Genomic DNA, 17,858 nt, shown 5'->3' with positions numbered 1-17,858 from the left:
TTGCCAGGTTCAGTAGGGACAAGTCGAGGATAGGCCTCAAGTCCCCAGTCTATTTTGGCACCAAGAAGAACCTGGAGTAAAAGCTCGATCCATACTGGTCTGGGGGGAAGTGCTGGATCGCTCCCTTTTCTAGCAGCTGCTGAATTTCTGTAGCTGCGGCCTCCCTCTGATCGGGTGGAACATCGGTGAGGAATCTGGGCCTGAGAGGGGGATGGAAAAACGGAATCTCGTAGCCTCTGGATATAATATGAAGCACCCAGCGGTCTGTCGTGATGGACTCCCAAGCTACTAGGTGCTTCGAGAAATGCCCCCCCCCCCGACTGCCTCCACAGTGGAGCAGTCGGGTAACCCCTCAGGGTTGCTGCGTGGGCCGATCAGAGAAAGGCTCTCTGGACCCAAAGTTCTTCAGGCCCCCTCTGCCTCTAGGGCGGCGTCCACCCTGTCCTCCTCTGCCTCTGAAGGACGGGGAGTCCGGAGCAAAACGGGACTGCTGAGACTTTTGGAACCACATCTTCTTCTGTCCCTTTTGGTTCTTCGAGATGGACCTCTGGGGAGCAGAGAAGCGGACTCCGACGGCAGACAACGTCTTCCAGTCTTTCTCACTCTGGACCAAGGTATCACGTACGGTCTTGCCAAAAAGGCAGAACCATCAAACGGGGCATTAGCGAATGACGCCTTGAAGGGTTCCGCAAAATCACAGTGGTGGAAACTAGGCCTGTCGCCTTAGTACGACGCCCGCTCTGCTAGCTCTAGCGGCCCCTTCAATAGCATGGGACAGCAGCCACATAGCGGTATTGGAAATCGACCTGAGAGTGGCCATTCGGGTAGAGTACACCTGTTTGTCCTTTGCCGACATGGACTCTGTGGGCGACCCAGCATATTCTTTGATAAGATCCCGCTGGAGCCGTATGACATGTGCCATGTAGTTCAGCGACCTTATGGAGAAGGTCGCTGACGCAAACATCCGCTTCCCCAAACGGTCCATCGCCCGGGACTCCTTGTCAGGGGGATGGACCGAGGGACTCTCTTGGGCCAGTTCCCTCTTGGTGGCCGCTGCCACCAACATGGCATCTACAGGAGTTCCCTTGCTCCAATGAGACCTGTCCGAAGGTGGGCTGAGAATTCTGTCAGGCCTCTTAGGGACGGGCTCCACAGTGTCCGGCTCCTTCCAGGCCCTGGAAGTGATCAGATCTACCAGGGGGTCGGCCGGAGGGGACACCCAAGAGGTAGACGGGCCTGCTTCAAACGCCTCCAGGAACATGGACTCGTCCGAGGTACGCTTTGGGGCAGACCACCCTCCCCTGATCCTGAGCATCTGCATGATGTCTCCAAATGAGACGTCTTCTGGGGGTGATCTTGGGGAGCCTTCTCCTTCCTCCAAGTCCGTGTCCTCAGTCAAGGACTCGGGGGAGTCCAAGTGCCTCCTCTTGCACTTGCGCTTGTGAGGGACCTCCTCAGGGGGGGCTGTCTGCGGAGGCCTCACCAGCCACATCTTGTTCCAACAAGGGAACTATCTGGGACGTCTGAGCAGGCTGTCCCTGGGGCCGGGTGATGGAAGTCAGACCCATCTGCGAGGGAGTGCAGGGTGGAGCCGTAGCTAAAGCCAGGGGCCTGGATTCCATCGACAGAACCCTCTCTACCACTTCGAATGCCGAAGGACAGGCGCTCCCCCTAGGATCCGAGAGCCGACTCTCCCTCGGATCCGATGGGCAGATTGGGGCTGGAGCCGAAGCCATCGGATCCTAAGGGCCAGTATGCTCCGACCTAGTTGGAGCTGAAGGTACACTGACCACCTCGGACCCGAAGCTCAGCTCTCGGCTCCGAGAGCTAGGATCCGTAGAAAAAGGACCCGATAGACTCGTGGGTACTGTCGGCGCCGAAGTACCTGAGACTACCGGCGCCGACACCCCCCCGGCTCCGACGCTACTCGGCTCCGAAGACCCCGAACCCAGAAAGTGGGTCAGGGAAGGAGCTATTGGGGTGAAAAAGGGGGTTGAGCTCCCCCCCGGAGGGGGGGGGGGAGGCAGGAGCACTTCCATCTACAGCTGGGCCTGGAGGAACCTTCTCATCATCTGGGTCCAAGTCTGCATCTGTCAGGCTTCTGGTTAACCTGGAAGAGGCCACCGAGGCGGGACGGGAGTGCCGCCTCGATGACCTCGAGGGAGATCGGGTCTCCTCCTTCTCCGGTCCTGGTGATAAGCAAGGAGAACGGATCCGAGAAGGAGAAGGCCTGGCCGTCCTGGGGGGAGAGACCCGCTTGGCAGGCCGCAGAGGCCTCGGCCCGCCGCTTGTGTTTCTCGCGGCGCTTCTCCCTCCTAGCTTCCCTATCCTCCTGGCCCGAAGAGGGAGGTTGAGTCCCGGCCAGGGGAACGGAAGGGTCCGTGGATGCTGCCGCAGCCACGGCAGGGACCACGGAAGGGCCGGAGGATGGAGCCGAATCCGGGGGCAGGAGTCCCACCAGGATCAGCTTCGACCTCCGGTCCCTGACAGCCCTGGGATTGAACACTGCACAAATAGTACAGCCAGAAGAAAGGTGTTCAACCCCAAGGCATAAAATGCACCGAGTGTGGCCATCAGCCCAGGAAAGCTTATGGCCACACTTGGCACATTTAGAAAAGAATGTCTTGGAGGCCTCAGACATTTTAACTAAACACAAGCACTAGGCCCCAAGACCACACACACAACACATCCTAACAATTTAGAAAAAACATAAGGGGAAGGGAACGCAAAACCCGAGGGAACACTCTAAACTAAAACTAAACTAGTTCCACACTCAAAAAAATCACCCAATTTAAGAAAAAGAAAGGATCTTTCTCACAGAAAAAACCCTGGAAACTCGAACGCTCAAGATCAAGCTGCTGTTCAAATCACGGCAAACTAGATCTGAGGTCAGGAAGGGATGGCAGGGAATTATGGGTAAGGGGGAGGAGCTCGGATCTTAGCTGCTGGAAACTGCCGGTTCGGATCCGATATGAATCCGAAGACCCATAGGTTGATGCACAAATGAAGTTAACTCCTTCAGATCCATGAGTTCCAACAATTGAAACCCTTGCCGGTCAAACAACTCTAACAATTCTTTATGAAAAATTGAATTAGCAACCAATCCTGTAGGAAACTGATGATGTCTTAAGCCTTTTGGCACCACCTTCCGTGAGAGACATTTACGAAAGTATGCTACTTCAAGTTGCAGTTTTTTCAATTTCACTAAGTGGCTGTCCAAAAGTTTCAGCTTTGCCACTATGTCTGAAAATAAAATATTGTTACCTTGTCGTGAGGCTGAGGTTCCGTGTTCATAGATGTAATGTTGGTAAAAGTAAAATCTTCAGAAAGCCATTTATTTAACTCTGGAAACCCCGATGGTCGAAGTTCACCCACGACAGGCACAGTACTAGCAGAACGAGGTTGTTGAAATGATAAATCACTCGTCAAGTTTACATTGCGAATCTCCGGTGAGTCTGATGCTACCATACTGCCCAACGGATGAGGCAAGCCCCTAAGAGCCAGTTGTTGAAGCTGTTGACCCTGTAAACCTACGGCCATGTCTGTAGCTGCTTCCGGCATTGAGGCTGAAGTAATAGGAGAAGTTGTCGATGTGTTCGCTGCCTCCTGGTTACTATCAATCACATTCACCGGAGGTAGAGTGGTTAAGGTGGAATGCACAAAGACTGGTAATACATCACGGAACTCCTTCTGCTAGTAGTATTAGTAGCATTCTCAAGTTAAGGAGCCTTAGGCATTGATGTTGTGTTTTCTTTATAGTAGGTATTCTTTGTAATAGATATCATTGGTATTTAAATATTTATTTTAAACATTTTTAAATATTATTTAAAATACTGTACTATATATATTTTCTAACATAGGGCGAAGTCTAGAGTGTAATATATTAGTATACTGGTATATTAAGTACACTTGTTTATTACACTATATTTAATGCATTTTACTAGCTTATTAGTACAATATGATTATTACAGTTGGAATTGTTAACTTTGATTGTACTACCTCTGACAAGATGACTTGGCAGTACATTATACTATGTTAATAATAGCTCAAACCAGTGTCAATGTATTAGTGGTACACATACATATATATTTTTAAGTAGGTTAGATGCCTTTAAGAGAGGTTAATATGGTGTGAGCGGTGACTGGTTTAATAAGTATTAACTGTGACTACTTAAACGTGTTTTTAAAATTAAAAATGTTTTCTGAAGAAGTTTGCTTATAGTAGCAAACGAAAAGCGCTTCACTCAATAAATAATTGTACTAGTCTGCTGGATTCTGTGTCATCGACTGGCTACAGTGCCTTATTTATTGGTTCATGGTTTTTAGCATTTTAGTTTTTATACACAAAAGCCTGCCAGCTAGAAGGTTCTATCAGTCTTCTCTGTTGAGTTATTCCACATACTAATACATCCTATATTCAACTTAACCAAAGTAATGCAACTTTATTTAAGGTTTCAATTTCTCTGGGACAACGTCAACGTGTACACATCATTTTCAGTCATGACATGGTTAACATAAGCTCCAAAGACTTGCACGCAATGTGCAACTCAGTACAAAGTACCAAACGCATACTACTGACACTGAGCACATAACAATCAGTACAAAGTACAAAACGTATACGACTGACATTGAGCACATAATCAGTACAAAATACAAAACGCATACTACTGACATTGAGCAAATAATCAGTACAAAGCACACAATGCATACTACTGACATTGAGCACATAAAGTACAAAACCCGTACTGCAAACATTGAGCAAATAATCAGTACAAAGCACACAACGCATACTACTGACATTGAGCACATAATCAGTACAAAGTACACAACACATACTACTGACACTGAGCATACAATAATCAGTACAAAGTACAAAACACATACTACTAACATTGAGCACATAATCAGTACAAAGTACAAAATGAATACTACTGACATTGAGCACATAATCAGTACAAAGTACAAAACGCATACTACTGACATTGAGCATATAATAATCAGTACAAAGTACAAAACGCATACTACTGACATTGAGCACATAATCAGTACAAAGTACAAAACGCATACTACTGACATTGAGCAAATAATCAGTACAAAGCACACAATGCATACTACTGACATTGAGCACAATCAGTACAAAGTACAAAACGCATACTACTGACATTGAGCACATAATCAGTACAAAGTACAAAACGCATACTACTGACATTGAGCACATAATCAGTACAAAGTACAAAACGCATACTACTGACATTGAGCACATAACAATCAGTACAAAGTACACAACACATACTACTGACTGAGCACACAATCAGTAAAAAGTACAAAACGCATACTACTGACAATGAGCAAATAATCAGTACAAAGTACAAAACACATACTACTGGCATTAAGCACATAATAATCAGTACAGAGTACAAAACGCATACTACTGGCATTGAGCACATAATAATCAGTACAGAGTACGAAACGTATACTACTGACACTCAGCACATAATCGGTACAAAGTACACAATGCATACTACTGACACTGAGCACATAACAATCAGTACAAAACGCATACTGCTGACATTGAGCACATAACAGTACAAAGTACAAAACACATACTACTGACGAGCAAATAATCAGTACAAAGTACAAAACGCATACTACTGACATTGTGCATATAACAATCAGTACAAAGTACAAAACACATACTACTGACATTGAGCGCATAATAATCAGTACAAAGAACAAGATGCATACTACTGGCATTGAGCACATAATAACCAGTACAGAGTACAAAACGCATACTACTGACATTGAGCACATAATCGGTACAAAGTAGACAACGCATACTACTGACACTGAGCACATGACAATCACTACAAAGTACAAAACGCATACTACTGACACTGAGCACACAACAATCAGTACAAAGTACAAAATGCATACTACTGACATTGAGCACATAACAATCAGTACAAAGTACACAACGCATACTACTGACATTGAGCACATATCAGTACAAAGTACAAAACGCATACTACTGACATTGAGCAAATAATCAGTACAAAGCACACAATGCATACTACTGACATTGAGCACATAATCAGTACAAAGTACACAACACATACTACTGACACTGAGCATACAACAATCAGTACAAAGTACAAAACACATACTACTGACATTGAGCACATAATCAGTACAAAGTACAAAACGCATACTACTGACATTGAGCATATAATAATCAGTACAAAGTACAAAACGCATACTACTGACATTGAGCACATAATCAGTACAAAGTACAAAACGCATACTACTGACATTGAGCATATAACAATCAGTACAAAGTACACAACGCATACTACTGACATTGAGCACATAATCAGTACAAAGTACAAAACGCATACTACTGACACTGAGCACACAACAATCAGTACAAAGTACAAAATGCATACTACTGACATTGAGCACATAACAATCAGTACAAAGTACACAACGCATACTACTGACATTGAGCACATATCAGTACAAAGTACACAACACATACTACTGACACTGAGCATACAACAATCAGTACAAAGTACAAAACACATACTACTGACATTGAGCACATAATCAGTACAAAGTACAAAACGCATACTACTGACATTGAGCATATAATAATCAGTACAAAGTACAAAACGCATACTACTGACATTGAGCATATAATAATCAGTACAAAGCACACAATGCATACTACTGACATTGAGCACATAATCAGTACAAAGTACAAAACGCATACTACTGACATTGAGCACATATCAGTACAAAGTACAAAACGCATACTACTGACATTGAGCATATAACAATCAGTACAAAGTACACAATGCATACTACTGACTGAGCACATAATCAGTACAAAGTACTAAACGCATACTACTGACACTGAGCACATAATCAGTACAAAGTACACAACGCATACTACTGACACTGAGCACATAATCAGTACAAAGCACACAATGCATACTTACTGACATTGAGCACATAAAGTACAAAACCCATACTACTAACATTGAGCAAATAATCAGTACAAAGTACACAACGCATACTACTGACCATTGAGCACATAATCAGTACAAAGTACACAACACATACTACTGACACTGAGCATACAACAATCAGTACAAAGTACAAAACACATACTACTAACATTGAGCACATAATCAGTACAAAGTACAAAACGCATACCACTGACATTGAGCACATAATCAGTACAAAGTACAAAACGCATACTACTGACATTGAGCACATAATCAGTACAAAGTACAAAACGCATACTACTGACATTGAGCACATAATCAGTACAAAGTACTAAACGCATACTACTGACACTGAGCACATAATCAGTACAAAGTACACAACGCATACTACTGACATTGAGCACATAATCAGTACAAAGTACAAAACGCATACTACTGACATTGAGCACATATCAGTACAAAGTACAAAACGCATACTACTGACATTGAGCACATAATCAATACAAAGCACAAAACGCATACTACTGACATTGAGCACATATCAGTACAAAGTACAAAACGCATACTACTGACATTGAGCACATATCAGTACAAAGTACAAAACGCATACTACTGACATTGAGCATATAACAATCAGTACAAAGTACACAACGCATACTACTGACTGAGCACATAATCAGTACAAAGTACTAAACGCATACTACTGACACTGAGCACATAATCAGTACAAAGTACACAACGCATACTACTGACATTGAGCATATAATAATCAGTACAAAGTACAAAACGCATACTACTGACATTGAGCACATAATCAGTACAAAGCACACAATGCATACTTACTGACATTGAGCACATAAAGTACAAAACCCATACTACTAACATTGAGCAAATAATCAGTACAAAGCACACAACGCATACTACTGACCATTGAGCACATAATCAGTACAAAGTACACAACACATACTACTGACACTGAGCATACAATAATCAGTACAAAGTACAAAACACATACTACTAACATTGAGCACATAATCAGTACAAAGTACAAAACGCATACTACTGACATTGAGCACATAACAATCAGTACAAAGTACACAACGCATACTACTGACATTGAGCACATATCAGTACAAAGTACAAAACGCATACTACTGACAGTGAGCACATATAATCAATACAAAGTACAAAACACAAACTTCTGACACTGAGCACATAACAATCAGTACAAAGTACAAAACGCATACCGACATTGAGCACATAGCACATTACACATGAAAAACTCAGCTCTACATAACAAAATTACAAATCATACTTACATTAGGACATTTAACACAGCAGAAAATTTGCAGAATGTGCATTACCAGGTTATTACCTGCAGGGTTTGGTTCTGGTGTGGATGGTGGCTTACTGTTCTCTGTTTCAGTACTGGCTTTGTTGATCTGCTTGGATTCCTCAGGTGTGGACTCTTGGGTTTTCTGTGTTTGGACCAGTTCTGGTTGGGTCATTCGAATTACCTTAAAAAGGAACAAACAAACACAAAAACTATTGGTTGCATAAAAGACATGCTACAGCAGCAGTCCATATCATATGAACACATGGCAATAACAAAACTAATTAAATAATTAAATCCAACAGATCTCCTACCAACTCTCACCTTTTAAAAATCATCTCAATCTAACTGGCAGTGATCAACTGAGAAAGTATGACAAGCAAGCAGATTTTGAAGGTAGTTTTATGAAGCACTGTACAGCACTTTAATCTGAGGCAAATTATAAATTACTCTAATGACCAAGTCATCCATAAGCTGCACTGTTATACTACTGATTTTATCAAGTCTGTTAACCAGGATACTGTACAGATCTAAAGAGGACTCATTTCAGCCACAGCCCCAAGATACAACATGTGTATAACATAAAAGATGATAGCAACTTATGTGTTCAACAGACTGAAATAAATCCACCTTGACAGCAGAGAAAAGTGAAGCCTGGGAGATGAATCTTGATGTGGAAACCAAGCAGAGATCTAGTTGTCCTGGTGTACTACCAGTTAAAGAAGAAAAAAGCACAGGAAAGCAAAATGTTTTATAGCCTTGACAGCACTGACACACTTTTAAAAGCTGTTAGACACTTCCTGCTATAATTTTATCTACATCATATTGTGAACTGTTTTACAGCTTTTGAAGCTGTCAAATCAATGTATACACTGTTCTGAGGGGATGCTGTGAGTGCTAACGTGAGAAAGCAGATCATAACGGCAGTTAATCAAAACAAAGATCATGTGGTATAATTTTTAGTATACGAGGGGGTGGTTTTTTGTTAGTTCTGACAAGTCCATGAATTAACATGGACAAAAGCGCTAAACTAATAAATTGTTTCTGGTGTTTATTCTGTGGGCAATTTATCTCCAGTTCTGTGGTGATCTTTTGGTTCCTCCTACTGTACAGGGTTTGTATTTGTTTGGTCCACCCTAACAAATATTGCCAATTTTTCCCTATTTCCCGTACTGTTCTTACCAATAGGAGGCATTCTTTTTAAACTGTTTTCCTTTTCCCCCTACAAGTCTTGATCTCCATGCATAATTTTTGGTAGTCTCTTTCCTAATCTTTCAGAATGTACCATCATAAAACATTTATAATTGTGGTTAAGCACAGATATTAGTCTATATGAGGCCGGCCCCCATGGATCTTTCCCCTCCTTGCGAATCACTGCCTCCTTCCATGACTTAGGGATCTGTCCACCCTCCTGTACACTGCTGAACAGTGTTAACCATCTCACTAAAATCTCTTTTCTGTATTTCCAAAAACTCTGTCGGTATTCCATCACTGCCAGGTGACTTGCCTTTTGTCATTTTCCCCTATACCCTCTCTATCTTATCCAAGCTCATCTTCTCCATCAATATCTTTTGTTCTTGCTCTTCCAATATTCTCGTCTCCACCCATTCTCATCCCTCAGTAACATCTCTATCATCCTGCAGCTTGACAGCCTCTGATAATGGTCCTTAAACCCATACAGTACTTCCTCTACCTTTACCATTCTCCTGGCTCTTAAAACCACAATCTCCCAGCTCATATTTCCACCTCTCCACCTCCTGTTGTCTTTTTTTTTTAAACAAGAAATACATTTATTAAATTATCATTTATGACATAGGCAATCATACATTTATACAAATGAAAACAAACCATGCCAGGTATGAAATGATCCGAAAAGTAATTCCAGCAGACACTGGAAAATAACTTTCAAGAACCAAATAAATATGAAAATTAATTTCTGGTGTCAGCTGGAATTCCTTTTCAGATCATTTTGTACCTGGCAGGTTTTCTTCTTGGTTCTCAGTGTTTTTACTCTGTTGGGCTGTTTTTTTTTTTTTGTTGTTGTTGAAAGCAAACCACATTAACATATTTTCAGTTGCAAACATTATACATCATTTATAATCTATCCAATTATGGTCAGTCAAACAGTACATAGCTCCTTTAAATCCTGCCTTCTTTTAAGCTTTACTTCTCCAAAATGTTATTTCCACAATTCCAATGTTTTCTATGTAATTGGCTCTGACACTTTTCTAAAGTACCCATTTGCAGTTTTACCTCTGTTACTATATTCACTTCTTCTACTATTGCTGTTTGGACTTTGACTTCCATTTTCTAGTAATTGCTTATTTTGGCAGCCACATTACAATCGGCAAGGCCTTACTATGTTTAGGCAATTCTGATTCTGTACCATAGCTCAGAATAATCAATTCCTTAGTTATACCAATTTGCTCATCCAGTATTTCTGATACAGTAGTCTGCAGGGAATTTTTCAAGTCTGCCAACTCATTGCACTCCCAGAAAATATGTTCCCAGTTACTTCTTTCTTCTCCATCACACCTCCAATATTTGCTATCTACTCGAGGAAAAATACTTTGGCGTCTACTTGGGGTATAAAAATACCAATGTAAACACTTTAAAGCAAAGATCCTAAATCTTCTACACTTTGTTGAACATTCACTTCCTACCGTCTTAATCTTGTTGCTAACATGTTCATTGCTTTGTTCTTCTCAATGTGCTATACTCTTTCTCTGCCCTATTTCTCAACCCATTTACATGCCACACTTTAATCCATAACTTCACTTTATCCATTTTTGTCATCATTTTTCTTCTCTCCTTTTTTTCTTCCTGTTTTCTGTCTTTGACCTCTCCCTTTACCCTATAGCTTGCACTCTTCCTTACCCTCCCACATAACATCTAGAAACTTCCTAACTAACATAACCCCTCCTAATAAATGCCAGTGATACATAGGGACACGGGTGGGTTGGACTGCATGGCTAGGCTTACAAATACCCTAGTGGTTGTTAGCCAAGTATATACCTATGGACCTATGAACCCAAGTCCGAACCACCCACTTCATTTACTACTGCACAACCACCATACACTCTCTCTATTTCCCCTCATGCTGTACGATTATGTGTTTCTGAAAATTATTCACAATCAAGTCACTGAGTCTTAGGCTAGGAGGTCACATATTTGCTGATGACTACATATCAATAGATACTGACTTTGAGCTTCAATGCATGCAGTGGCGTGAAATGCTATGTTGCAAATCCATTGATGGTTATAGGATAGCCAAGGGGCACAGCCAGTAGTGGAGTAAGGCACCCCCAATCTCCACATACCACTGAAGTATCCAAGCAGCAGACTGTACCTCTTTTCTACTGCTGTGTACAGTAGGATGTCCACGCTCCTTCTACAGCCTTAAGAATGTAACCAGTAAGAATTTAGTAAACTGTTACGAATCAAGACTGACTGTGTGTGTGTGAGACTAAAGAGCACATCAGTGTGTTGTGCAAAATCCCTGCACCACACAGTACATGACAAGACACACACACACTGCTCCCCTATGTGGACCTTTTCTCTCAAGAAGAGCTCTTAAAGATTATCTTATCAAGTCCAATCATTGTATCCAGATTCTTTGGACAAAACTGAGTTATAAACACACAGTACAAGCAAGTGCTGTTATGTCTTCAGCCATAAAAGGTAGTTAGGAAGCATCAACAGTTGGACTCTTCACACAGCTCTGATTCTGAGAGGTACCTTCCAAAAGCTTGGAAGTCAAAATATGAATAAGTCACAGTAAGCAAGTTCATCATTTTAATTTTATTTTGCTAGCACCTTACAATACATTAGGAAACATACCAGTAAATACTGTCAGGCAGCATTTTTCTTCCGTAGATTAAATGGTTAGGCTATTAGGTCCAAGTCACTTGACAGCAGGCCTAACAAAAATATTAACATTACTGTTTTCATGATTCTGTATATGAATACCACTTACTGTCTGTGAAGGTGTTATAGCGAGATTCAGTTGTGTTGTCTTTCATATAAAAGTTATACTGTAATATTTGAACAGTTTGTATCTAACATGATTTTACTCTTACAAATGTAAGCAAGAACATGCTCAAAAGATGTCCTGATGTATCAATCAACGTGTAAAGGACAAATATGCCTGGAGATGTCTCTAGGGCAAAAGTAAACTCTAGTCTAGCATGTGCAGTGACTAAAAACTACACACTAACAAGTCACAGTGAGGAAGGAAAACAGCTTGTACATACATGCCTTAGTAATTGTCAGTAAATTATTATACAGAACTCGGCTGCACCAAGGCATTATGGGATGACCCCTTTATTCCTTCTACAATGAGCAGGATACTCCATCAGTAAACCACTACTGTGAAAGACATGCAATAATACGTGACGCCAAGGCACAGAGAAGTAACTTGCTTATGTGGACATATGCTAGACATAAGACATACAAATAACAGTGGAATGTACAAGCAGCATATGGTGACCGATTTACACCTTTGGGTACTAGAAGCTGTATGTCCTTCATCATCACGGCTACCTTAAGATCGTTATTAACGTACAGAATTACCCAGTCTCACTTCAGAATATACTTCTGTACCAGTACTTGATTACGTGCATAACACTGGATCACGGACTTAGTATTTATCAGTCACAATGTCTGCCACGCCCCCCCTTTTTTTTAATATATACTTACATCAGAAAGACGTGTCATAAGCACACAGTCCAGCAGATTGTTTTGTCCCCTAAAAACCAAGACAGTGATCCTGAGGTAATGCTCACATGTTTAGGAAATAGTACTGAAAAACATACGGTGGTGCAACGGTTAGCGTTGTAGCCTCACAGCTAGAGGTTCTCTGGTTCGATTCTCAGCTGGGGTGCCTTCTGTGCGGAGTCTGCATATCCTCCCTGTGGTCGCGTGGGTTTCCTCCGGGTGCTCCGGTTTCCTCTCACATCCCAAAGACATGCAGTAGGTGGATTGGACACTCTAAATTGGCCCTAGGTGTGTGTGTGTGTATGTGTTTGTGCCTTCTGTGGAAGGTTGGGCGCTGGGCTGGTAACTCAACACTGTAAAAATCCACTGTCAATCATGAGTGGACAGATGATCCGCTGTGGCGACCCCTAACTGGGAAAAGCCGGAAGAAGAAGACTGAAAAACACACTACCTTTTGCTATAGGTTCTTGAGGTAAACACCTTAACCATTATGCTAACCCACAATCAGTCAGTACCCTTGCACTGCTCTGGTACATTAACACAATTCCTTAATGTTTTTTTCACAGTCAGTACCCTCTTACTGCTCAGGTACATTTACACAATTCCCTAATGGCTTTTATCACAGTCAGTACCCTCTTACTGCTCTGGTACATTTACACAATTCCTTAATGTTTTTTTCACAGTCAGTACCCTCTTACTGCTCAGGTACATTTACACAATTCCTTAATGTTTTTTTCACAGTCAGTACCCTCTTACTGCTCAGGTACATTTACACAATTCCCTAATGGCTTTTTTCACAGTTGGTGTGTTGTCCATTTTCATTCTTCCTCAACATATGGTTATGGATCAGACCTCATATCCAACTCAGCCACATATCTCTGACTTATAGGTACAACTCTTGAGCTCCTCCCTCTACTACAATGTCCCAGCTAGCCTACAACACTTCAGATCAAGTTTGCTGCCATATATATCCTAAGCTAAATCAGGAAGAAGGAAAGTAACAGTAAGCCAGGACTCAAACGTGAAACTAAACGGTTCCAAATAGTCCAAGAGATCACGCCAGAAGATAACAGGGTGGGGAGTTGAAGAATACAAATGGACAACACAGGTGCATAGTTAAAATGAGTACATATGCACTCACCATAATGGTCCATCTGTGTTATCCACTTTCATTCTTTCTCCTCTTATGGATTCGGATTCGACTCCTTGGATCCAACTCGGCCATTGCAAATGTTCGTGGTAACTAGAACTCTCAAGCTACTCCCTTATCCACAAAGCACCAACCCCCAAGTGCCTCAGATCTTGTTTGCTATTAACAGCAGAAAGACATACTGCATTTACAGAGACAGGAGACTATATCTGCAGCCAAGTACCAAGGAAGTGACATACTTAAAATACTCATTCTTCCTGGAGTTTTTAGGGCAGGGGGCTGGTGGGAGGAGAGTTGAGGAAGAATGAAAATGGACAACACTGATGGATTGTTATGGTGACCACACAATTGTTTATCTAATGTCAATTTTCATTCTGTCCTCAACTTATGGGACAGAGTTCCCAGCTGCCCAAATCCCCAGGTGGACTCAATTCAAGGAAGGACATTCTCGAGCACCACCGCGCTGCCCTGGAGACCATATCCAATTTGTAATGAGTAACAAAGGTATGGTGTGTAGCACAAGATCCTGCTGCACAAATGTCATCCATGGAAGCTCTAGACTGGAAGAATGATGAAGTACTTTGTGTTAATCTCATCTCTCATGCACATATTTTTGCTGATTAATCTCCAATGTATATAAATTGCTCTACTGATCTCTGCTAGACTATAAGTAGATCGATATAAGCTGAATAATACACCTTTTCTTTGTTGTTCATAGATTAGTAGTAGGCTAACTTCCCTTGTGGGCCATTTTAAGCCTAGCCAGTTACTCCATGTAAGAGTCAAACCCTGCACCTTGTGTTTATAAGGCAAACACCTTAACCATTATGCTGACCTCCCACATTAGTAAAAATGTACTTTGCTGGAGCTTTTCTCCTCAGGCCTCCACTGAAAATGGACAATGCTGTCCAGTCGGACAAACCCGGTAAACAAATATTAAATAAATAAATAAAAAATAAAATAAAGTAGCCATAGCTCTAGCTGAATGAGCCCATAATGGTTTTGTTAAAGTAATGCCCAATTTGTTTTGCGACCCTGGAGTTCGTATAATTATTTGGGGGGTGTGGGGGGTGACGCCCCCCACTAATTACTACTTATTAAGGAATCTAATTTCTTTCACTGAAATGTGCTTTCACTGAATAGTCCTAAATCCATATATATATATATATATATATATATATATATATACATATATATATCTATATATATATATATACATATATATATCTATATATATATATATACATATATATATCTATATATATATATACATATATATATCTATATATATATATATATATATATATATACACATATACATACACAATATATACACACACACTATATATATATATATATATATATATATATATATATATATATATATATATCATCATCTTCTTTCGGTTGTTCCCATTAGGGGTCGCCACAGCAGATCACCTGTTTCCATTTCTTCCTGACCTCTGCATCTTGCTCTGTCACACCAACCACCTCCATGTCCTCTCTCACCACATCCATAAACCTTATCTTAGGCCTTCCTCTTTTCCTGTTACCTGGTAGCTTCATCCTTAGCATCTTTTTCCCAATATACTCAGCATCCCTCCTCAGCACATGTCCAAACCAACGTAATTGTGCCTCTCTGGCTTTGTCTCCAAACCTGGGCTGACCCTCTAATATACTTATTCCTAATCCTGCCCACCCTCGTCACACCCAGTGCAAATCTTAACATCTTTAATTCTGCCACATCCAGCTCAAACTCCTGCCTTTTTGTCAATGCCACTGTCTCCAACCCATATAACATAGCTGGTCTCACTACCCTCTTGTAGACCTTCCCTTTCACTCTTACAGGTATATATGTGTATATATATATATATATATATATATATATATATATATATATATATATATATATATATATATATAGATATATATTACACATACATACACACGCACATACATATATATATATATATATATATATATATATATATATCTATATACACACACACACACACACACACACACACCTAGGAAATACAGTCAGTCAGCAACAGATTTTCGTAGTTTTATTTCAGAAAAAGAAACAGACAATTGCTCAGTCTTCCTGCTATCTTCTGTTCTGTGCAGGTAAAAACATAACTGCCTGTGGATATCCAATAAATGTAACGTGTATTTACCTTTGTAAGTGAAATGAACAGAATCCACCATACAGACCAATTATTGTAGCCAGGGCATCCAAGTTAGAGCCCCTATCTAAATTTGTTGACAGGGCCCTATTAAGGTTGGTACAAGGAACCAAGTCATTTATTAGAGACACAAAACATTTTTGGGACAAAATAAGAAATTTAGAGATAGACAAAGATGACATATTAGTCACAATAGATGTGCAATCGTACACTTGCATCCCTCATGAAAAAGGTTTGGAATGCGTAGGTTATATATTAGTTGAAAGTCAGCAATTTGAAGTAGGGGAAAGTAAGTTTATTTTGGAAAGCATAGAACGCATTCTGTCTTACAATGTTTTTCATCTTTGAAAATGAATTCGTTTTACAGACAAGGGGGGCAGCTATGGGGGCAAGGATGGTACCCAATTATGCCAATTTAGTTATGGCTTATTGAGAGACCAATCTCTTGCCCCACATAGCAGGGTACAACAATATTTTATGTTATTACAGATTTATTGATTTGTTTTTTGTGTGCAGGGGCACAAATGGTAATTTAAAGGATTTTGTTAAAGAAATGAACAGCAGCACACTTTTTTTAAATTTTCATTGGAATATATATTTTTTTAGGATTAGTTATTTAGATTTAGACATCATTAAGGAACAAGGACAACAGACATTAAGTACAGTTGTAAGTTACAAGAATGTGGCTAGTAATAGCTTACTTCATAGCACCAGCATGCACCCTACGTACGGCAAACATAACATAGTGAAGGGGGCAGCTGATTAGGGTAGAGAGACTCACAAGTGATGCTAGCAAAACAGATAGATTTGTGGGAGAATTACATGAGAGGTTCAAGCACAGGGGATATCCCAGTAAGATAGTAATTTATTAGGATTGGAAGGTGCTAGAAAAGAGACTAGGGAAGGAGAAGAAAGGGCAAAGCTGGACAAGAACTGGCACGCGGCCATGCTCTTAATCTTCACAGTGGACAGTGAAGCCATCAAAGGAATTATTAATAATAACTGGAGGATTTTAGTAGCAAATAAAGAAGTTAAGGCTGCAGTGGGAGAAGAACCCATTATACATTAACAAAAGGGCTAGGAATTTTAAAGAAATTCTAGAAAATAAACATGCACCCAGTAATAGTAGAGTTAATGGTATGTATAAGTGTTTAGACTGCAAAGAGTGCATATTTATAGCAGAGGGACCTTATGTAGAAGTACCTATGAAAAAAACATTACAGTGCCAGGGAGGTTCACGTGCAGTTCAGAATTTGTGGTATACATGGCAAAGTGCCTAACATGTAATTCCTTCTACATAGGAAAAAACAACAGATCACTGAGAAGGAGAATTATGAACATTATTATGGAATAAAAAAAGAAAGATTACAATAACGCATTGTTTAAACATACATTAGAATGTTCCAAGTCTTCAAAGTTTTTGTTTTCGGTAATAGACTATGTTTCTCCTGATTTTAATGGGGACAA

The 17,858-nt window shown here is 40.7% G+C and overlaps 1 protein-coding gene across 2 annotated transcripts in view; it reads right to left on the bottom strand.

Moving 5' to 3' along the window:
* BAP1 (BRCA1 associated protein 1) overlaps positions 1-17,858 on the bottom strand; it is a 1,282,715-nt gene that overhangs the window by 706,033 nt on the left and 558,824 nt on the right. For both annotated transcript variants that reach the window (XM_044078929.1, XM_044078930.1), the window contains exon 10: positions 8,382-8,523. In XM_044078929.1, the coding sequence (XP_043934864.1) occupies positions 8,382-8,523 (142 nt within the window). The remainder of the gene's footprint in view (positions 1-8,381; positions 8,524-17,858) is intronic.

This window comes from Protopterus annectens, chromosome 7.part1 (genome assembly GCF_019279795.1).
Source record: "Protopterus annectens isolate FY-2018-M chromosome 7.part1, PAN1.0, whole genome shotgun sequence".
Taxonomy (NCBI): Eukaryota; Metazoa; Chordata; order Ceratodontiformes; family Protopteridae; genus Protopterus; species Protopterus annectens.
Note: the sequence above shows the minus strand (reverse complement) of the source record. Positions and strands in the feature narration are given on the sequence as shown.